Source organism: Crotalus tigris, unplaced genomic scaffold (assembly GCF_016545835.1).
Source record: "Crotalus tigris isolate CLP2741 ecotype Arizona unplaced genomic scaffold, ASM1654583v1 scf7180000018825.4774228, whole genome shotgun sequence".
Classification (NCBI taxonomy): domain Eukaryota; kingdom Metazoa; phylum Chordata; class Lepidosauria; order Squamata; family Viperidae; genus Crotalus; species Crotalus tigris.
The window spans coordinates 1,893,298-1,917,523 of NW_024097215.1; the positions used below are offsets into that span (position 1 = coordinate 1,893,298).

General features: G+C 42.3%; 1 protein-coding gene across 1 annotated transcript; it reads left to right on the forward strand.

The window, feature by feature from the left end:
- The first annotated feature begins 7,827 nt into the window (after nucleotides 1-7,827).
- DUSP26 (dual specificity phosphatase 26) lies at nucleotides 7,828-19,436 on the forward strand. The gene is made up of 4 exons (XM_039356582.1): nucleotides 7,828-7,984; nucleotides 14,819-15,101; nucleotides 16,111-16,325; nucleotides 18,810-19,436. The coding sequence occupies exons 2-4, from the start codon at nucleotides 14,923-14,925 to the stop codon at nucleotides 19,007-19,009; spliced, it is 594 nt and encodes a 197-aa protein (XP_039212516.1). The 5' UTR covers nucleotides 7,828-7,984; nucleotides 14,819-14,922; the 3' UTR covers nucleotides 19,010-19,436.
- Nucleotides 19,437-24,226: the final 4,790 nt, after the last annotated feature.

Genomic DNA, 24,226 nt, shown 5'->3' on the forward strand with positions numbered 1-24,226 from the left:
GAACACCAAAGGCTCAATATATTTCAGCCATGTATTTTCAAAATCATTATTTTAAATTATTTTGGGTGCCCCGGGTGTCACTTGGGGCATAAGAGTACTTTAGCATATCCAGGTCTCACCTGACAATCTTGTATGTGAAATGCATGGATGTCTCTTTGATCTGATTTGATTTCCAGAATAAGTAGCTGCAAAAGACTTGGCTTTCTAACTATACCTTGTATACCAAAAGATCTCTGCAGTGACAGTTGTCAGAAACTATTCAGTAGTTGGATAATCTTTTTTTGAACAAGACATCCCTCTTTTTCTACAAGTGTAAGCAGTCAAAGAAAAGTACTGTGATTTTAAATCAGGGAGAAAAACCAATGGACATTTTTTTTTAAATATATATAGATGATCCCTGAGACTGGTGCTTTGCTTAAAGTTATCTAAATAAAAATAAAATCTGAATCTCTGCACTATCGCCCAACTGGATTTCCAAACTAAATCAACAAATTCATTTGGAGCATTGGTTTGATGATCCGCTGCCTTCTAAGCATTTTTCTCATCTATTTAGCATTCTGAATCAATTCAGTTCAATAATTTTCAATAATCTTAATTGGACATCCAAACCAAATCAAATTTGCCTGGTCAAATCAAATTATATGTCAGAATTCGTATGAAAATCTAAATTAACAATTTGAAGTGATTTTTGTCTGATTCATGCATTCCCATCAGAAAATATAAACCTTGGCAGTTACCTTGGGATATGTCATTGGACATATTGATTCATTTAGATGCCATGATAAAGCTTCAGGAATGAAGACTCTAGGCGCATAACCCAACAGAAAAAAAATGCCAATCACGGAACATTCAGCTAGACAAGGTGTTCTACCTCATCCCTTGCTAGTCCATTATAGGATTAACTTAATTAGTATTTTGCATTTAAAAAGAGAAAGAATTCTGCCCACGTTCTTCCTTCCCCCTAAAAAAGAAAAGAAAAGAAATGTTTAAAATGTGCAGCCATGTGCTACAAGAGCAATATATTTGTGAATAATGCCAGTGACATGAAGTTGTTGCTACATCCAACAGGGTTGGCAGGAAAACCATTTGTTATTCCAGTTTTGGAACACAGTTGCTTGTCTTCTGACTTTCTGGCTGGCTGACTTCTTTTCAGCTGCTGCTCGAGCTTGGATTGTAGAATTCAGTTGGGCAGCGAGGGTGAAATTCTTGTTTCCTCATAACTGTGCAAAGAGACGTAAGCAACATCTTTGCTGAGATGGAACCGTAGGATCCCAGGGTTTACCTGGAGCTCCAGGTCTACTTTTCTGCAGCCGATTGTGCAGGTGGATGGGGGGGGGGAGAGAGTTTGGTTTCTAAAAAAAATATTTCTGCTGTTCATTTCCACCAACATTACTAGGGAGAACTTTAAAAAACTGAAAATGGTGGGCTTTTTCCACCACATATACTCCATAGCCCACAGGTCAGCAACCTGCGGCTCCAGAGCCACATGAGGCTCTTTGAGCCTTCCCCTGTGGCTCCCAGCCTCCTCTGCTATTTGCAGAGGGGGGGGAGGGAGAGAGAGACCGACAGACAGAGGCACTTGTGCTTCCCTGTTTCTCTCTCTCTCTCTCCGTGTGTGTGTTTGTATTTGTGTGTGTTTGTGGTGTGTGTGTGTGTGTGTGTAAAAGAGAGCTGAAAAGCTTTTAGGGTGGGGCTCCTCCTTTTGCTGCGTCTCTGCAGGAAACAGGAAGCCGGAAGGGCAGGAGAGAGCTAGCTAGTCCAGCTATTCTGGAAGTCCATGAGTCATAAAAGAGCCGAGGTTGCCTACCCCTGAGCTTGTTGGAGAACAGCTTGAAGCCAGCTTGTCAGGTGAGCAGAAGACAGGAGGGGGGGGGAGAAAGAGAGAGAGAAAGAGAGAGAGAGAGGGAGAGAGAAAGAGAGGAAAGAGACAGAGAGAGAAAGAGAGTGAGGGAAGGGGACTGGCAGACCAAGGGCAGAAAGAGAGAGAGGGTGGGAGAGAGAGAGACCCTTTTGATATCTAAAATGAAGATAACAATGCATATATCCTTTTTTACCTTTATGTTATATATAATGTAAAAAAGGATCTATGCACTGTTATCTTCATTTTAGATATCAAAAGGGTTTTGCGGCTCCCAGTGTTTTGTTTTTGGTGGGAAACGGGTCCAAGTGGCTCTCTGAGTGTTTTGGGTTGCCTACCCCTGCCATAGCCCCACAAAATGGAGGACCTGGAATTATAGTCTTAGGGTTACAGATCCGGGGAGGCCTTCATCAAGGCATCCAAATGGAACAAAATCCCAGGATATCAGCAACATCTTCTCAATAGTAAGAAGAGTCAGAGTTAGGGTTAGGGCTAGGGTTAGGGTTAGGGACCCCTAACCAATAACCTAGAAAGATAGTGGGAAAAGGAACAGTTGTTTCTTATGGATGTTTTAATTGGGATTGCTACACTAAACAAAAGCATAATTTTGTTCCAAATCCAAGAGTTTTTCATTTATGGATATTCAGTGTCTTCTGATGCTTTATCTTGGTCAAGAGAAGCAATGACCTATATACATTCTCAGTCATCTTCTCAGGGATTCTTCCATGGTTTAATTCTACTTCCTTCAGAATTACGGATTGTCCACTTGTTAAGACACATAACCAGCTTAGCAGTAGAGAGTACATCATCTCTTGATCTCCCTCTGTCTCGCTCTCTCCTTCTGATGGAGCTTTCTTGGTTGCCTGATCTACATGCCAAGAAGCAGGGCTTTTTTTTGTTACAGAACGCCCAGAACAGAGTTCCGGCACCTTTTTTGGATGGAACCTTGTAGGGTAGGCAAGGCGGGTTGTATGACATGTGTGTGAGTTCCAGCACTTTTTTTTTTTTTTACAAAAAAAGCACTGCCAAGAAGGAACATTTAATTAAAACAATGGCCTGATCCAGATAGCCAGCAAGCCAGCTCTCTGCCCTCCCTGAAAGTGGCTAAGCTATTCATCACTGAGAAGACTGGGGGATGAGACAGAAATAGCTCCCAATTTTCACATCTGCCTGACTTTCCTTCGTTCTGGAGACGAGCCGTTGACATGTGGTGCCATGCAGCTGCCCAGCCATTTCAAAACACCTCCATTTTCATTAACCAGTCAGAATGGTAGCTTGCTGGTTCCCTTTAGGGAACCTTCCTAGTTAGCATCCAGTGAAAATCCTACAGACGAGCCTGTCAATGAAAATGACCAGCAAGTGGGTGGCTGGCTGGCAGCACAAAGGCAAAACATTTATCCACCTAATTTCATTTCTCAAAGCCTCTTAGCTTTAAATGCAGATTTACAGTTGAGTGATAGGATTAGACAAACTCTTCTTCTGAATATAAGCAATATGCTGAAGAGTGTTCAGGGCGCAGAAAAACAGCCTTTCGACTAACCAGAGAAATAAAAGCATAGAGCAGAAGGGAGTTAGCCACCCTGGCTAGGATTATTCACCCAGGATAATCTGGCGGATTAGAATGATGCCTGCAAATACAGTTAATAAACCAGGTAGGATTTACAATCGTCCAAGTGTGCTGCTGCTTCTTCTTCTTCTTCTTCTTCTTCTTCTTCTTCTTCTTCTTCTTCTTCTTCTTCTTCTTCTTCTTCTTCTTCTTCTTCTTCTTCTTCTTCTTCTTCTTCTTCTTCTTCTTCTTCTGCCATATCCGTTATCAGACATTGGCGATCAGGTTGGTGATCCTGTTTTTATCAGCAGCTGCACGAAAAATTCCCTTAGATTTTGAAGCCATGATGTTCTTCTTCTGCCTGGACCTCGTTTGCCTTCAATCTTTCCCTGGAGGATTAAATGGAGTATGCCATATTTTTCTGGGTGTTGCATCACATGTCCGAAATATTCTAATTTTCGTTTTTTAATTGTTTTGATGATTTCCCTTGGCTTTCCCAGGCGGCTTATCACCTCATTTCTGATCTTGTCATCCCAGTTTATACGTAACAGCCGCTGTAAATCCACATTTCTAATGCTTCTAGTCTCTTCAGGTGGCCTTCTGTCAGAGACTAACTCTCTACTCCATAGAGCAGGATAGAAAAAATATAGCATCTGACAAGCCTGATTTTCAGGCTTATGTCGTGACTGCAGAAGATCTTTTTCATTTCAACAATGCTGTTCGAGCTTTCTCTATCCTTGTCTTTACTTCAGTGGTCATGTCTGCTTATTTCCACATAAATATACTCCAGCTCAGGGTGCAGGATTTCTCAATAGCTCTTGACAGGGTGCAATGATGTAAGTCAAAGCCCAACAGGGGTGTTTTTTTTGGTAGCTAGAGGGCAGCCTAGCATGCAAGATGATAGTCCCCATCACATGACTAAGAGTGGAAAGTTTCTTTTTTTGTTCTTGCTTGTGTGTTTTAATTGTCCTGTGCCTATTTTAAGGTTGGCGTTATTATTTTTAGAGCATTATTTTCCCCCTACAAAAATGACAGGAAACCACACTACTGATCTGGAGTAATTGAATACCAAAATTCAACTGTAGAACTAGAGAAGGCTTAGAAGCCTTAATCTTCTCACTTATGGTATTAGCACAACAGTACAATGGATCTTAGATTGCACTGTGGATCACTCAATCTACATTTCACTGCATCCATGCTGCAACACACACTCCCTTCTTTGGTTGGGCCCACCTTTAACGAAGCAGATATTTTATTATCTTCAGTTAGATGTCACATCTGCATCGTACATTTTTCCAGGTCTAATAACTGAACGTCTATAGAGATTCTCAGTCATCTAGGTCAGGGTTGTCCCAAAGGTGCTTTTTCAAGAGGCAACTTGGACTTCCTTGTTTTTCTTTGAAGATGTTTCACTCCTCATCCAAGAAGCTCCTTCATCTCTGACTGGATGGTGGAAATGGAAGGATTTATATTCCTTGCAGAAAGCTGGTCATTTGCATTCTTTTAGAGAGTTGTTGTGGCCACTTGGACGTTTGTCTGTGTCCTCAAGCTCACCTGAGTAGTGAAATGGGTGTGGAACCTTCTTGGAACTGCTGATAGGGCTGGGTTGTGGAGCCGTGCTTTCTGCAGGATGTTTTTCTGCCCTGTGTTCCTTCTTGTTGAACACAGGCGCAGGCTGTGGGGATGAGTCTGTGTTGTCTGCATCTCAAACTGAAGCACAAATGGTCTTAAAAGACAATTTAAGGAGAATGTTAGAAATATGTTGGACATTCTGGAATATTTGGGGCATCATATTGAAAAGCAAGCCACATTAATTTTTTTTTAATGCAAAGAAGGTCTTTGGCATTTTGAACTGGGCTTTCTCATTCAAGGTTTTGGAAGACATGAATTTGGGGGAGAACCTTATAAAAGAGGTAAGATCAACTTACACTTCAGAGAAAGGACAAATTGTTGTTGATGGAAATCCAACAAATGTTGCCGAAAAAAGGGACAGGACACTGATGCCTACAGTAGCCTCCCTGCTTCATTTTGGTTCTTGAAATGTTGACCAGAGATGTAAGACAAGATGGGAGTGTTGTAATAAGTAACATTTTAAAAAAGATAAGAACTTCTGCAGATGACTTGGTGCTGGTTTTAGAAGATCCTTTAAAATTAAAATAGTAATGGGCAAATTAAAAGAATTTAACGTACTAGCAGGTTTCAAGATTATTAAAACAGAAGTTGAAGATGTTAGCATAAAATGCAGAGATAGAAAAACAGAACTGATGAATAAAACAAGTTTTAAGACTGAAAAGGTAAAATATCTGTATATCACTATGACAAATAGGTATTGTATGTTATTTCAAAATAACGTTAAGACATGAAATGACATTTTTAAAAAGCATATTAAGATGGGAGAAACTACAGCTGTCACTGTTGGGGAGAATGTCTTGCCTAGAATGGTGTTTTTGTTTCAGACAATACCAATTTTGACAACTGATGCACCGTTTAAACCGTGGCAGAAGGATATACCTAAATTTGTGTGGCAAGGAGAAAAATTGTGTGTCAAGTTAAACACAGGGTGTTTATAAGATGCAGAAGAAAGAGGAGGATTGGTTTTACCTGATTTGTAATTATATTTTGCAGCTTTCTGTTAGATTTGTGTAAAGGAGTGGATGCTGCTTGTGGAATTAGATGGCATGGATATATGATAATGATAATGATAATGATAATAGAGTTGGAAGGGACCTTGGAGGTCATCTAGTCCAATCTCTTGCTCAGACAGGAAACCCTATACCATCTCATACTGTCCAGTCTCTTCTTAAAAACGTCCAGTGTTGGCGCATTCACTGCTTCTGGAGGCAGGTTGTTCCACTGGTTAATTATTCTAACTGTCAGGAAGTTTCTCCTTAGTTCTAGGTTGCTTCTCTCCTTGATTAGTTTCTATCTGTTGCTTCTTGTCCTGCCCTCAGGTGCTTTGGAGAATAGGTTGACTCTCTTCTTTGTGGCAGCCCCTGAGATATTGTAATATCATGTCACCCTTCATCCTTCTCTTCATTAAACTAGATGTACCTAATTCCAGCAACCATTCATTATATGTTTTAGCCTTCAGTCCCCTAATCATCTTTGTTGCTCTTCTCTGTACTCTTTCTAGAGTCTCAACATCTTTTTTACATCGTGGTGATCAAAACTGGATGCAGTATTCCAAGTGTGGCCTTACCAAGGCATTGTAAAGTGGTATTAACACTTCATGTGATCTTGATTCTATCCCTCTGTTAATGCAGCCTAGCACTGTGTTGGCTTTTTTGGCAGCTGCAGCACACTGCTGGCTCATATTTTAATGATTGTCCACTATAAAGTCAAGGTCAACATGGATATTAAAAATCATTGTTTCACATGTCATATTAAGAACATGGAGTAGGTACAAATCTAGGTTGTGTCCAAAAACAACTTTGCCTCTCTGAGCACAATAAGCATTTTGTAGATATTGTTGTCTAATGAAAAGAAGCACTAAGGTTGACATGATAGCAAATTTTGTTGTTGTAAAATAACAAAAGCTGACTTTTTAATTGCACATTTTTCCATCAATTTTTGGTTTCTAGAGTGGCTTGTACCAGTATTAAGTGATCTGAAAAAGATCCATATGGACAATTCTGTCTTCTTTATCTTTCTGTGGAAGATTTGAATGCCAGAGAGTCTGCCCAACCTTAAAGAGATAGTTATACAATGGAAAACATGCATTCTTCACCTTATACTGAAGGCTACTGGAAGATCCCTGCATTCAGCCATGATAATTTCACCAAAATACTGTATTCTTCCCCTTTGCAAACATTAAAAAAAACATTAAAATTAAAATAATTTTATGTTCATCAGATTGAGAGTAAGAGGTGGAGAAGAACAGAAAGAAAATTCTCGTTCCGGATTGTTTGGAAATCCGTGACACTCTATCACCCTTATTTTTTCTCAATTTTTCTTAGTCCTGTTCTGTTAACCAAAACAGGTATTCCCTACTTGACTTCAAACCTGACCTAGCAACCAAGACCTAGCTTGAATTTGCCCTTTGGGATCATGTTCAAGTGCCCACTTCCCTGTCGGACAATGGGCCCACCATCATTTGTATACTTGCACATACACTTCCCAGGAATGCTTTGCAAAGGGCATTTCTCTTGTTAAGCCAGCATGAGCAACCCCACACGCTTGGAAACACACAGTGGGTGGGAGGGTAGCTGTGCTTCTCCCGTGTGGTGTGTGCTTCCACGTGTCTCTCAGTCAAAGCAACCGCCTATTTGCTGCCTCGACTCCCTCTCCCTCCATCTCTCTCTCTCTCTCTCCCTCCCTCTCCTCTCTCTCTCTCTCTCTCTCTCTCTCTCTCTCTCTCTCTCTCCCCCCTCTCTCCCATCCATTGATGGATAGGAAACAAATGTGACCCTGGACATGCCAGGGCTTAAAATAGATGTGAAGACTGCAGCCCTTTTTCTTTCTTGCAGCCACAGTGTCGGGAGCAGCAGCAACAGCAGGAACAGCAGAGACGGGGAGAAATGGCTGGCTAGATCTGCCAGCTGCCTGAGAAAGAAAGAAAAAAAATCACAGCTTTGACAAAGGTAAGGGAACTGGGCTGTCTCCCGCCTCGTGTTCTGCTTTTCTCTCTTTGTTGACGGCCAAGCATGTAGAATTGATCACTCCCTTCCTCCCCGGGGGGCCCAAAGAAGTCTATGTCTGATTCTCTTGCCTCTGAGTAGCTTGCTGTGTAGTGCATGTTTTCGTCTGACTGGGGCTGAACATCAGGGTTTGGTTGGGATGGAAGGTCAAGGATGGCGAGGGAGAGGGACAAAGATCTGGGTGGTGCTCCAACAACTGTGATCTCGGTCCTCCCTTTCAGTCATTGAGGGACGGGATTCAGATCATTTTGACAGATACCTGGATGGGACTTTTGTAGGTCACGTCCCTCCAGCCTCCCCTTCTCTCTAAGGCATGAAGGAACTGACTTCATTCCTAACTATCTCAGCCTTCTCAGTGACTTTCCTTTCCCCTTAATGCCTGTTGGAGCATGAAGGGCCCTTAAATATCTGAAATGTTCATTGGGCCAGGAGACAGAAAACATTGCTGGAGGAGCAAAAGGGTGACAGAAGGGTGACAGAAGGTGGAGACCTCTGACCTCATCCATAGGTTGAATTGAACACTGAAGACAAGATGCCCCTGATCCAAACTGTACCTCGTTATTCTGCCTGTGTAAAATGAAACTGTGAATGGCCTCCCATAACACCGTGATTGTAAAGCTAGATCAGATAATCCCTGCATCAGGTGCTAGGCTTGCAAAAGAACCTTGTGTAATGCACAGGGTGGAAAGATGGCTCCTTCGCTTGCACACACGAGGCTGTAGGAGTAGGAAGTGAGGCAAACTGAACAATGAGGAAGGACGAGTGAGTATTTTTTTTTCCCTCTGCTAATGATCTGTGGGTATTGTTAAGAGAGAAATGCATGGCACGTACAACACACTGGAACAGAAGAAAAGGTGGAGCTGAACGCACACAGCCAAAAGCCTGGCCTTCAGCCTGTTGCAATGGTCACCGGTTTGAAACGTGCTTTAAAATAATGAATAAACAAATGTACAAGCTAGCATGGCTACAGAAGATGCCGTTCAAAAGACACCTGTTATGATTTGGGAGCTGAATGTTGATGCGGAAAAATTGCCACTTTAAAAGCAAACGCTTAACCTTCATTAAGAATTCACTAGCAAGTTTCTGCACAGCTGTGCCAGTTTTGGTTCTCATTTGTCCGTATAGAGAGAATGGCAAAGATCATTACAGTACCCACGGATGTTTGATAACTTAGAACAAAGAAGTATGTGTGAAACTTTATACAACTGTTTTTGTAGAAGGGTGATAAAGTGGGTTAGAATATTCCTAAATGCTAAAGATTTGTGCCTGTCCGGTAGATCTGACACAGTAGGCATGGTGTAGTTCTCATCATTAAAACTGTGTGATCTGAAGACACCTAGGTGGTGAGAAGTCATCTTGGCCATGGCATCTGCCCTCTGGAATACCACCTCCCAGAGATTTGAATTGTTCTGACCCTGTTGTGCTTTCAACAGACTTGAAGACCTTCCTTATTCTCCAGGCCCTTGGAAAGGAGGTTTGGGCTGCTATGGAAATTTTGATACCTTCTTTAGTGTATGGATTTCTGGGTTATTGCCTTCTTTTCTTTGTATCATATTAGATTGTTTTTCTCTTATACACTATCCAGAGTCATTGTGAGTTGGGCAGCCTATAGCAGTGATGGCGAACCTTTTAGAGACCGAGTGCCCAAACCGCAACCCAAACCCCATTTATTTATTGCAAAGTGCCAGGGCTGCATCAGCATTGTGGTTCCTTCAGGGAGGGTGGGGTGTGTGGCCCACTGGGTGGGCGTGGCCAGGGTAGTCACAGCAGACTGGGTGGGTATGGCCAAGTAGGCGTGGCCACTTCGATACTCTAATATCTCTACTCAAGCTTGCTAGCCAGCCATTTTGCCTGCTTTGTGCTGGGCAGAGCTGCTGTTCCGGGCAGCGGCAGCCTAATGGACTTGTGTGAGCTGCTAGTGGCCGCAGTGCGAGTGCCCATAGAGAGGGCTCTGAGTGCCGCCTCTGGCACGCGTGCCATAGGTTCGCCACCACTGGCCTATAGATTTCATAAATAAACTATATTTATAAAAATATAGATTTTTATAAATAAACACACACCAACATCTCCATATGGTCTCCATTACTAAAAAGTGGATTATACTCACCAATTCCATTAACGTGATTTTGGCTGGTGGAGAGGACTGAGAAATGGATCATTGGATGTCGTCTAAGCACAGAAAAGAGATTGCTGGCAACAGCAGAGCGATGCTAGTAATTGAATAACTATGGAAAGGATTACATATATCCCCAGTAACAGCAGTAGTCTTTGGCAGATTTATGATGATGTGATTATTAGGAACAATTACTAAAATGAGGAAGATCAAAGTCCTTTAAGCTTGTGGATCTATAGAGGTTGGATGCAGTCATTCAACAGGGAGAAAACAGAATCTCATACATTCCAGAGTTATCTGTCTCCTGTATGACTTCACACATTCTCTGGAAACATTCTCAGCTGAGTTCCCCAATAAGTTCTGAATGACCTCAGATGGTCCCACTGGAACTCTGTTCTGTTATTCAGAAGTTGATTGTGCAAAACAGATGTTTTATGTACTCTATCACAACCGATGTTTGGACCAACTAGACAAGGGTAGATAATTTGGCCCTCTTAAAGTCTTGAGTATGACTCGTCAGAAGACCTATAAAAGCTACCATTGAACTTTTAATCATTAGAAGATGAAAACAAATTAAATCACATGAGAAGGCTACATTTAATTTTTTTTCTTCTGACATATTTGACCTGACCTTCAGCATTTTTTTCTCTGAGCCCACCATGTCTTTACTTGAAATCTCCCTGGCCTGGGACAAGCAACTCAGTGTCCTTGAGATGCTTTGGACCACACTTCTCTTAAGCCCTATCCTGTATGGACAATAGTCAAGGATTATGGAAGTTGAAGTCTAAAACATTTCAAGCAGCCCAGTATTCTCCAGAGGCTTTGGACTAAACCTTTTATAAGTCCTATCTTTATGAACAGTGCTCAAGGATTATGGAAGTTGACATCTAAAACAACCCAAGGACACAACTCTGCTGATACAGTATCTGGAATCCCTCTAGCTATGTTCATGTCGCATCTTTAACCGGATAGATTTAGGTAGATGAATTTGCATCAGTCTGGATAATGTCAACTTTAGTTAGGTGGTTTTTTGTTGGCTTGTTTGTTCTATTTTTGTTTTGTTTTTTTTGTTTTGCTTAGCCTGCTGGGTGAAACTTGCCCGTTTAGTTAGTTTATAATTCACTGTATCATGTGAACTCAGAAAATCCAGTAACCAGATTCAGTAAATATTCAAGAGTGTGTCTTCGTGAACTCAAGTGCATTTTTCCTTAACACTACTACGCCATTCTTTACTAAGTGAAAATGCCAGGAACTGAGTCTCTAAACTTGCACTTGAATCACACTGGCTGCCATTTCTGACCAAATATAGCAAGCCAAGTTTCATAGAAGTCTCCCCTTCCTGGAATACAATGGGTTTCTTCAAAATCTTCTCCAGGTCCTGCCAGGAAGAAATCAACATTATTACAAGACCTAGAGCTTACACCAGAAGAAGAACATGATTTCTGCTCCTCCCTAGCACTTCGATTTTCTCCTCCCTTGCTCTTAGCTCTCTGTCCAAAGTGTTAGCACCTGCCAGACCTTTTCATGTACCTTGTGCCCTTGGCAGCCCTCATATTGGCATAACTGTGCCAGCAAAAACCTTCTTTTGAAGGAAAGCAACAACTGAGCCCACACAGATCCTGATTCATTCAACTTTGTCAGTTCGGGCACTGAGAGAAAAGAATCCACTCCCCACCTTCATGTCAATTTCATTAAAGCTGATGCAAAATATTAGAAAACTCATTGATGAGTCCAGGGGTGGCATTTAGAGCTCAGCTTTCTCTATTTGTTTTAACAGAAGACTGTTAAATTTGTCTAAATTGGACAGCAGCAACTCTGCATGGAGTTAAAAGAAAAGGAGACGTTCAGTAGATGGAAATAGACAGACTGAAGAACAGTGATTCTGTAGGATTCAGCCGATAGTATTTTGTTCTTTGATCAGCCTTCACTTTAGTAATATGTGAAGGGCATCATTTGGGGGAGGGGGGGTTGGCCTAAGAGGTTGTCAGCATAATCTTATAGATCTTTTGAAGATCAGAACAGATCTGTTCTAATTCTCCTATCGGGCAAAAGCATCCTGTTTTTCTGACCTCTTGTTTTTTATGTTCGCAGAGAGCCTCAATCATCTGTAAGTTGGATGCATCTAACAATAAGTGCAGGAGTTGGGATTGCTCCCAAGGGCATCAGTACTGAGCATTTGGCAGGGCTCTAGGCCAGAAGAGAGTGCAATGTTTAATGTATCTGATGGACTTTTCTGCTTGCAGAAGAGAAGTCCCTTTTCCTAGCCCAGTACATAAAGCACTGTCCTATACTACACTACAGAATCCAAGACATGTGTGGGGGAAAAAATCCAGTTTTGGTCAACATGATGTAAAAAAGATGTTGAGACTCTAGAAAGAGTGCAGAGAAGAGCAACAAAGTTGATTAGGGGACTGGAGGCTAAAACATATAAAGAATGGTTGCTGGAATTGGGTATGTCTAGTCTAATGAAGAGAAAGGCGAGGGGGGACATGATAGCAGTCTTCCAATATCTCAGGGGCTGCCACAAAGAAGAAGGAGTCAAGCACCTGAAGGCAGGACAAAAAGCAACAGATGGAAACTAATCAAGGAGAGAAGCAACCTAGAAATAGAGAAATTTCCTGACAGTGAGAACAATTAACCAATGGAACAACCTGCCTCCAGAAGTTGTGAATGCTCCAACACTGGAGGTTTTTAAGAAGAGACTGGACAGCTATTTGTCTGAAATGGTGTAGGGTTTCCTGCCTGAGCAGGGGGTTAGACTAGATGACTTCCAAGGTCCCCTTCAACTCTATTATTATTGTTATTATTATTATTAAAAGATTATTATTATTATTAAAAGATTGCTGAAAAATCAAACTAACTACAGGTCGTCCTTGACCTGGAACCATTTGTTTAATGAACTTTCAAGATTATGATGCCACTGAAAAACGTGACTTATGACCAGTTCTCACACTTAAGACAATTGCAGCAACCCTGCAGTCACAGATCAGACTTTGGCAACCAGCCTGTATTTACGATGGTTGCAGTATCCCAGGATTGTCCTTTGCAGCCTTCTTAAGGAGTTTCTGACAAGCAAAGTCAGCTGGGGAAGCCAACCGCGTGAGTTGCTTAACAACCATGGAAAAGAATAGGGTATGACCCACTTAACAACTGCCTTGTTTAGCAACAGAAAATTTGGGTTCAGTTGTGGCCCTAAGTCCAGGACTTCTTGTATTCTAGCAAAAAAAAACAAACAAACTTAACTGATTATTACCGCAGTTCAAGATGCTGGTTCGTACTTATAAAACCCTTCCCAGTAAAGGACTAAGGTTTTTGCTGATCTTCAGTTATTTCTGCTTATCCGGTCAGATCTGACCTGGGTGGCCTGCAGAGCCTCATCAGCAGGACTCAGGAAATATGCCTTCTCTGGCACTGCCCCATCTTTTGGAACATCTACCTAAGATTTGGTTGATTCTCTCCCCTGCCTTTCCCGGTCTCATTCAGCAGCGGCTGAGTAGTATGATTTCAGGGGCTGATGATTCCATGGGTTGAATGTTTTCCACTATTTTTCGTCCTTGGGTCTTCCTAGTTTTTATTGTTTCTCCATCGTATTATTTCTGTCAGGATCTAATTGATATTTACCGAAGATGTACTTTGTTCTAAGTTGAGCAATCGATAAATCCTTCGATCCGTCAATCGTCAGAATGAAGTTTGATCTGCCAGCTCTTGTTCTGCTAACAGAGGAATTGATGTAACTCAAGGACTGAATTTCCATGGCTGCCAGCTTCACCCAAGAGAACTATGGTAGCATCTGCAAAACTATAGGGAAAGACACACTAAGATGACTTTGTGTTCTAAATGCATGCACTTGCAGCAATAATTTTATCATATACACACAGCTTTCCTACATGGAAGCAATGGTTGTGTTCCCATAATTGGTTGTGTTCCCATCATTTTAAATCGAGTGGCTGCAGTGACACAATATGCCAAGACTGGTGAGTTTGTTTGCATGAGCCTCAGTGCTTGCTTAGATTCTGATTCACGATATTTTACAGATGGGTGTATTCAGAAGCTACAGATAGTCTCGACTTACCACAGTTCACTAAGTCAGAGGTCCCCAACCTTTTGAATACCAGGGACCAGTTCCATGGAGAAGGTTTTTCAGCAGACCGGAGCGTGTGTGGTTTTATGTGCTGCCTGCATCCCGCAGATGGGGCTTTGCTTGTTTGTGTGTGGACCGGTTGCTGGCATGATGTGGCCCAGTACTGATCCACGGACCAGGGATTGTGGACCCCTGCACTAAGTGACCAATCAAAGTTACAATGGCACAGAAAAACATTCACACTGGAGGTGACTGATTAATTAAAATCTAATCCCATGATTTTCATGATTTTATCAGCTTTGTTCTTTTATAATTGATGATTTTAATGGGTTTTTTTTAAAAAAAATGTTTTATATTGTAAGCTGGATGCAAGATGGGTGCCAAACCAATTTCATAACAAATAAATAAATAACAAATAAATGCCCTGGGTGGTAGAAGAAGGAATCTTCTTAAAAGTACTTTCTTTTAATTCTCTTTGCAGGATCAAGATCAACATTCAGAATGCATCCAATATAGGAAGTGCCCAACCTCATAAGAAGCTCAGGAGACGATGCTTCGGATAACGTTCTTCTTTCTTTTTCAGACTAGAAACCGACCGTGGGTGGTGGGCACAGCAGAAATACTGTCCGGGCTCCAGCCCAGTGCCCTGAAACGGCCCGGGATGCAACAGGGGGTGCAGCGGCACCCATGTCCTTCATGTCTCTGTTCTCCAGGAACACATCCAGACCTCCTGTCTGGAGGACTCATGATGACACCGTCCACCACCCCATCCTCAGTGTTTTTGAGCTGGAGAGACTCCTGTACACGGGGAAGACAGCCTGTAACCATGCCGATGAAGTCTGGCCAGAACTTTACCTGGGAGATCAGTACGTATTGATCCCAATATTGGAGACAGGCCAATTCCAGGAGGTGGGGAAGAAGCAAAGAGGCAACATAGTGATGATCAGGGAAAGGATTCAGATGGGAAAAGGAAAGAAAGAATCCACCAGTAGTTCCCTCCTTACAATCATAACTGAAACCAGAATCTCATCTCTAAGCGATGAGGTCATTAAGGGAGTTACCACGTGACTGCATCTGATTTTACTGCCTTTTTTTTTTAACTGCACTCATTAAATGAGTCTGGGTTTCCTCGTGACTTTGCCTGTACGAAGCTGGCTAAGAAGATCGTAAATGATGGTTGCATGACCAAAATAATTGGTCATGCACCTGAATTTTGATCACATGATTATGGGATGCTATGACTGTCATAAGGGGGAGGGCCAATCATAAGTCGGTGCTGTCATAACTTTGGTCAATAAACAAATCTGCCTCTCAATAAATCAAAACTCCCTGTCCTATATTACCACCAATCACTTGTTGAATATACAACACAACCTAATTTGCAAGCAGGATTCTATCATCACCGGTTCTACTATTAGTCACTGGGGCCCCAGGTGCAGATTCGGGGAGGGAGGGAGGGAGAAAGACACTGATGGAGGAGAGAATTGTCACAAAAGTTGCTGGGTGCAAGGGGGAGAAGATACTCTCACAAAATTTGGGAGACATTCAACTGGATAAAAAAAAATATTGTGTAGCTCAGTCTGTAAGGCTCCTCTATCAACGATCATCAGAAAACAGCAGCAATCAAAGATCAGAGGGGATATTTGCACCGTGGTTTCTGAGCTTTTGTGTCAACTGGTCCCAGGCATGAACCTGACCACAAAACTACCATTTTGCTAGGAATTGGCTTAGCAAAACTCCCACCGCATATTCTTAGAACAGGCCAGCTAAGTGCAGATTGGAAAAAAAAAATGTGAGAAAGAATGGACAGAAGCGGTGATTCTGGGAACAAGAGAATTTCTGAATGACCCTGACTTTATTGTTCCCTCCATATAGAGATATAGCAGCAAATCGACGTGAGCTGGCCCGACTGAACATCACTCACATCCTCAATGCTTCTCACAGCAAGTGGCGGGGAGGCGCAGAATACTATGACGGTATGGGCATCTGCTACCTGGGCATCGAAGCACATGATTCACCCACCTTTGACATGAGCCCCTACTTTCAGCCTGCTGCAGATTTCATCCACAAAGCCCTAAGCAAGAGGGGAGGTGAGTCCACAGAAAAGGGTGACTTGACCCACGACTAGAAGAGGTATACAGTATGGGCATGTTTCTGATTCAAACTGTACAACCCATTGATATTCCACTGTTTACATAATAGAGCAGGGGTGTCAAACTCAAGTTCATTGAAGGCCACATCAGCATTGCGATTGCCCTCAGGGGGACTGGGTGGGTACGGCCAGGATGGGTGCAGCCTACTGACTGGACATGGATGGAGTGGGTGTGGCCTACTGGGTGGGCATGGCCAGCTCTACATCATAAGCAGCAAGGGTGCATGTGGGGGCCTGGGCACAAGTGGGACTGATCTGAGGGTCTCTGACAGAAGTAGGTGAGGGCTATTTGCTGGCCACTTCCAGGTGATGGTGCATTTCTTCATTCCTCACAAAGGGTGACACCTCCCCAGCATGCACCCAGGGGGCAGGGCCAACATGGCAGGGGCTGGTTCATCGCTGTTTCTCGACAGCCTTGTAGAGCTAAGACTGAATGCATTTCAGCATAGATGGCCACCACAAAATTGTACATTGGCTCCCAGACGGCCTGGGGCAGGGCCAAGGCAGCGGGGGCCATTCTCTCCCTGTTTCCAGGATGGCTTTGCGGGCCACATGAAACCATTTCATGGGCCACATCCAACCCCCGGACCTTGTGTTTGACATGTCTGTATAGAGTATTTTTCTAATGCAATGTTGCTAAGATCCAATTCATATTCTCAGGTTGTCCTACCTGTATATCCAGCTTGAGTTTCCCAAAATATATCAGTTTATATTTAGTAGATTTAATTTCTTCTCCTCTTTTGCTTTCTAGGTTGTTGTTGTTGTTGTTTCAGCTAAATCAGAGCCATGGGGGGAGGTGGGAGTGGTTCGAACAATGGAGTGCAAACTAATGTAGCAGAAGGAAGTAAAGACTCCTTGAAATCAAGCTGGACCTCTGATGATGAACAGGTTTAGGCAAAGTACTGGTAATCCTCAACCAGAATGTGCATTGCTAAGCAAGGTGGTTCTTAAACAAGTTGCATCTGATTTTACAACAATTTTGCCATGGTTGTTTAGAGAATCATGGCAGTTGTTCACCAAAACATGTGGTTGTTAAGCCAATCTGCCTTCCCCAACAACTTCGCTGGTCAGAAGCTGACTGGGAAGGTCACAAATGGTGATCACACAATACAGGATACTGCAGCCATTGTAAATACAAGTTGGTTGTCAAGCACCTAAATTTTGTTCACATGAGTGCTGCAATAATTGTAAGTGTGAGGACCAATCATAAACTGACAGTATGTGCATGTTCTGGATCCTCTGTCAAGGTTCTGACTGACAAACCCAAACAAACAAACACCTTCGAGGCATTCCAATCTCTTAATGTGAAACTTTATTGAGTACATCACTTCAGCATTAATGAAATCAAAACCAGCTCTGGCAAGACCCCTCCCAAACCCATATAGTAAAAGCATTGAATTCTCTCTTCTCCCTCTGGGTCAGGTCACTTTGCCCAATCATGTGAAAAAATATTGTTATGAGAAAGCATAACAAAATATTGTTATGAGAAAGCATCTCTAGGTCTGGCCAGACATCTGGTATAACGTCCTTGAGACTCATTGTCTGGCTGGCTTCTTAATCTTTGAAGTCTGCATTCCAAACCTCTCTCCTCCCCCCAAGTTTGTTGGAAAGCTGAGAAGCAATATTTGTCACATTAGCAAAACCGTGCTTCAAAACTTGACATCCTCTTTATAAAAGAGTGTCATCTGGTGGGATTCAGGAAGTGTACTATCTCTGTTTTGGTTCCTGCCACCTGGAATGGCCTATCCCTCACCCACACCCTAAAATGTGGATAATTCAAATTTGTTGGTGTTCTGTAAAGCCTTGAAGAGTCGGTTTTGCCTCCCAGATATAAAGCCAGAATATTGGATGATCCCATCGTATGAAATTGAAAGACTGTAGTGTGGGGTCGATAGTGGCATGTTGTGATTTGTGTCATTTTCATTTTGTTTGTTTCTGGTTTGCAATTCTGTGCAAGCTGCCAAGAGTCACAGTTGGTGAATTTAGTGACCATGTAAATGGATCGATTAAATAAATGTCAGGGACAAAGAATCAGGACTATACATTAAGTTCCAGTTAACCTGATTTATTGCTCATACCTATACACAAGAATTTAGTCAACTAATGGTCAGCACTAAATTGGTGCTAGATAAGGGTTAATGGAATTCAAGAAGGGTTGGACTGGGTCCACTTATGGGAACGTAAAGACTGCAGGCTGATTCCTCTCTTGACTCATCCCCAGACTATCCCTCTCCTTCTCCTACAATAAATAAATAATTTTGAATTATGCTGGGAAGCTAATAAGATGTAGTGTAGTATCAGGTTCTTTGTCAGGGCAGGTGACGAAAGTCTGAAATGAATTACTTCCCCTGAATCTCTGGGACTCAGATTTCTTTGTGATGGTCGATACTGACATTTTCTTAAATTGATCTTCTTTCCATAGGGAGAATCCTTGTTCACTGCGCTGTGGGGGTAAGCAGATCAGCCACCCTGGTCCTTGCTTACCTCATGATTTACCACCACTTGACTCTGGTGGAGGCCATAAAGACCGTAAAGGACCATCGAGGCATTATTCCCAACCGGGGTTTCCTGCGCCAGTTGACCACCCTGGACAACTCCCTCAGGCTGAAGAGGAGACCGTAAGCAGATGAATCGTCGGGAAACCACGATAGCATAGTTTCTGTTGGTAAACATGAGGCATTACTAGCCTTATTTGGGCTCAGTTAACCACGACCTTCCACAGATCCTGCCTCACAGAAGAACAGCTGTAACCTTTCAAGATGTACCGCCAATGTTCTCAGAGGTTAGACTCAGGAGTCAACTGAAGGCGAGCAAGTTCAAGATTTCTGAGAGGAAGAGATTTTCTTTCTCTCTCTCCCGTTGGCTTTTGAAAGCCATTTTCCAAGACAATGTCCCAACCTCACACTGAGGAAGCTTTTAATGCTGAAGTTCCCATGGAGTGATATGTCTTGTAGCCCGTTTCCTCCTGTTTGCTTCTAGCTTTTGTTTTAAAAAGTGGCAAGCCTCAATGTATTTTAACTTTATCAGAATAAAGTTCTACAGAAGAGAAGGATGCTGAATGGTCTTTATTTTTCACGTCCAAGCTGAAAGAACCTTTTAGAAATTTCTACCCGCTGAATTAGAAAAAAGAAAAGGTTCCCCATAATACCACCACTAAAAAAATCCAAAGGGAGAACTTGGTTTATGATCTCTTCCCCTGGTATTTAATAGAAACAGAAAGGCTGCAGATCAGGGAAGAGAATGCTATAAAATAGTCCTCAACTTATGACGTTAATAGCAATGGTGGGATTCAGCTAGTTTACACCCCTTCGGCAGAACCAGTAGCTAATTTTTTATTGCCCAGGCCCAGAATGGACTTCCAGAAGCGGCATCCACACAGAGAACCGGTTGTTCACATATTTGAATCCCACTTTCAATGCTGCTAACATTGGATGTTCTTGCTTTTACAATGATGGAGATGCAGCCTTTTTCTTTCTGTTGTTTAGAATTAGATGATACTGGGGGGAGGAATGTGATGGGAATTAGTTAGTTATTGTAATAAGAGCTGATAAGGAATGGCGGAATAGAAGAACTGGGCGGAAAGCCAGCATTTCAAACTAATTGGAGAATGTGATTTATGACTGTTAGTTGTAGGAGGGAATTGTGCTTTGATCTATGTGCTGAAGGGAGGGGAAGTCAGATTTTGGCTTCAATTATGTACATGCTGAAGCTATACTGCTCGAGTAAAGATTCTTTAAGGTAAACAATGCCTCAAAGTTCTTTGAAGAGTTTCATCTTTCAGAACCACGATACCCACCACTGGTTAATAGAGTCAAAATTTCCATTGCTAAGCAAGACAACTGTTAATTTTATAGCTGTAAAAAATTTTGCCGGATTGCTTAAGTTAACCATTTCAGTTGTTAAGTGAATCTACTTTCCCCCTTGACTTTGTTTGTCAGGTCGCAAAAGGAGATCACACGATCCCGGGACACTGCAAACATCATAAGTAATGAGTCAGTTGCCAAAGGTCTGAATTTTGATCAGGTGACCATAGGGGTGCTGCAACAGTTTTAAGTGTGAAAAACAGTCCTAAAGTCACTTTTTTTGGTGCCATTACAACTTCAGTCACTAAAGAAATGAGGGTAAGTCGAGGACTACCTATTGGTTAAAAAGAAACAAAGACAAAACCCTCCTTCAACTCAAGCTTAACTCCTGATGCCTATAAGAACGCGTCCATTTTGTTTCTTTGGTGGCATGGTGGAAATAGTTTTCCGTCGCTTTTTTTTCTACCATAGTTTTGGAGTTGTCAACTTAATCTACGGTCCTGAAATTGTCACCCTTCTAAGTTCCTATCCAGTTGTGACCCTACTTAGCTTTGGAGAATCTGTCAGGTATGCAGGGAGGATATGTATTAAGTAAGAGGAAGGGCACTAAAGTTCCCCACTGAGAATTTCAGTGATTTTTTTTTTTTTTTTTGCTTCTGAAAGCAAATGTCCTAGGGTTGAGCAAAAAAAGCAAAAGAACAGCAGGTGTATCATTCCATTGAAGACGGATCATGGGGTGTCTGGTTAAAAAAAATAGTTTTGGGTTGGGTTTTTTTGTTTTTTGTTTTGTTTTTTTTTGTCTGCATGCTGATTCTAAGCTTTTTCTATACTGGAGTCTTTCTGGCTCCATTTAGCCTTAAAATAAACTGGAGGATGGATCATGGCACATCAGCATCTCTAGTGCAATAGTTTTATGTGCATAAATTGCCAGATTTAATAAAGAAGCAGCTTGTCATACTTCAAAATAAACACCAAGGGGCGGTAGAACCTGGAGAATTAATGATAGCAGCTAGGCAGAGGAACAGAAATGGGGAAATACGATTCTATTTGGCCTCCATCTTTCCCTGTTGAAAATAAAGTCCTTCTGTTCTTACAATCCCAGAAGCCCATCTGATATGTGCCAGGGGTAAGAAACACTGAATGGAAACTAATCAAGGAAAGAAGCAACCTGGAATTAAGGAGAAACTTCCTAACAGTGAGGACAATTAACCAGTGGAACAGAAGTTGCCTTCAGAAGTTGTGGGTGCTCCATCACTGGAGGCTTTTAAGAAAAGATTGGACAGCCATTTGTCTGAAATGGTATAGGGTCTCCTGCTTGAGCAAGGGGTTGGACTAGAACAGGGCTTTTCAAACTTTTCACCCATTGTACCACTTTTAGGATATGGCAATATCCGAGTACCACCAGTCACCTAGCAAGGTGTCAAAAACTTGATGACCCCTCCCCCCCAAAAAAGGAAAAAAGTGATAAAGTACAGGTAGTCCTCGACTTACAACAGTTCGCTTAGTGACTGCTCGAAGTTACAATGGCACTGAAAAAAATGCCCCCCCCCCAAGCCACAGCCAAGCAAGACACCTGCCTGCCCACCCGGTGGCGCTCTTCCTCCTGTCTGAGGTTTTCATTGTTGTGAGCATTTCTGTTGAGGATTGGCAGCAGGGGTGGGGTGGGGGTGTTTGGTTTTTATTCCCCCGTCTGCTGGGTGGTTGCAGCAGGTTTTGGTCACTTCACATGATCCTGGGACACTGTGACCGTCATAAATATGAATCAGTTGCCAAGCATCTGAATGTAAATCACAAGACCCTGGAGATACTGCAACATTCCAGCTGATCGGCGCTTCTTCTGGGCTCAGCAGAAGCACCAGGATTAGCGCCAAGCTCCAGATGGAGCCTAACGCTGATCCTGGTGCTTCCACTGAGCCCTGACAGCCCCGAAGAAGCACTGATCCTGGCGCTTCCACTGAGCCCTGACAGCCCTGCAGCTCCAGCCATCTCTCGCTCAGGCTTATGTGGTGCTGCCACCAGTTCAGCTCATTCCCCTCCCCACTACTACTTTTCTAGGATGGTCACGTACCACCTGCCAGGTGCCAATGTACCACAGGTGGTATCCATACCACTGGTTGAAAAGCCCTGGACTAGAAGACCTCCGAGGTCTCTTCCAGTTCTGTTCTGAGTGAAAATTGGGACAATACTGGGAGTTGTCACTTCTGGAGGACCACCAGATCCTCACCCTTGCTATGGAAAAAGGTTATAGGGTCAGTTGAATAAGTCATGTACACCAATAAATATACACAGAGATTTTAGCTTCTGAAGTAGCCCTGTGCACCTCCATTGACCAAATATGATAATCACAGAATTGATCTGGGTTATCAGTGCAGACTAAGTTGCCAAGAAAAGAACTATCAAAGCCTGCTGATCCCAGCAGCTTATATTACATTATATTTCAGCTAGAATTGAAGGCAGGATATCTTAAATACCGATTGTCCACCTTCCAGATTAAAAATCCATTAGGCTGGACACTGGAAAAGCTACATTGGCCTTATATCGTCACGTGAACTTGGAAACAAACATTGGGAAATTTGGAAGGGGTTAAATGAAATCAAAATCTCCTCCATATTCCCTGATTTAATTGCCTAATGAGAGAAAATGTGTAATAAAGATCTGGAAACAAAGATTAAAGCAGTTCATGGAATACAATATATCACTTTCAGCCCACCAGCTTAAAAATACAGAACAATTTTGATCCCCAATCTGTGTGCACTGAGATTATCACAAAATATGCCTCATCCTGTTTACAGACATACTCGTGTATTTTGTACTTATCTCTCAGAAAGCTCACGAGATCAGCTTCTCCAGAAGATATTGATTTTCTTGCCTTCATACCTTTTTGCTGGCTTTTTAAAGTCAGCTGACTGAAACTCTGACAAACATCCATAAGACACCAGAATTTTGTTCTGATACAGCAGTACAACAATAGAGTCATATTACAACGACGATCACTTGAGATAGTTTCATTTTGCAAAATAACCTTTGATCCAAATCCCTGAAAGAGCAGCCCGTACCTATATAGAGGGAATAAAAGATGACCTGGCTAGAAGTGTGGGCATTGTAGTCCATTAATAAATGAAAGCCTCATTTGGGAGAATGTCTAAACAATGCCAGACTGGGCTACTGGCAGGCAGTGCTTAGTTCTTCTTGTGTGTAGTAATTATGCACAGTTCTGGACACCAAGAAAGAGAGGAACTGCAGATTTGGTGAAATTTAAGGTCTTCTTCAAAGGGCTGGATTAACTAATATCCAGAGTAATCTGATGTCATCTAATGACCACCTTTCTATGTACAGCCAATATATTGAGAATTCCTCTTAGTGTGACGTTGGCCTTGCAGACAGGACATTTTTGTAACAAGGAACCTTAACTAAGTAGTGGCTGATAGCAGAATATTAAAATAACCAATCCTTAATTGTTACAAGGTCTGAAGAGTTAAAAGCAGAAAGTTAGGGTTCCAAATCAGATGTTCCAATCGTTACCTCTTTGTTGAAAATGTTTTACAGTCCTCTCTTCATCCTAAAGTGATCCACAAAATAATAAAAGCCAGGTGATCTCTGCCTTTTAGCTTAGAAGCTAAATATAAGATAAATGCAGACGGGGAAAGGGGTGGGAAGGGAAGGGGGGAAAGAAAAAAGAAAACAGAAGACATTTCACATCTGTCAGACAGCTGGAGACAGAGCAGAAGAAGAAAAGCATCCGTGTGATAAACTTTACCTAAACTTTTTGTTATTTTTGCTTGCCCAAACAAAATTAAAACAGTGGCAGTGATATGATCCCATCTGACTCCCTTGTTGTTTCTTTCCGTGTCTGGATAACAAAACCGAATGGAGGAAATTAGTTTACATCCTTCTTAGGCCCTGGATTATAGTGTTCATACAACACACCTAAACACGTGTGCCAACGCTGAGAGTAAAAGAACATTGGAGGCTTCCTCCAACATAAACCATGCTGAATTTAAGGCTAACTCGGTTATAGTGGAAATGGGCAGGCTGG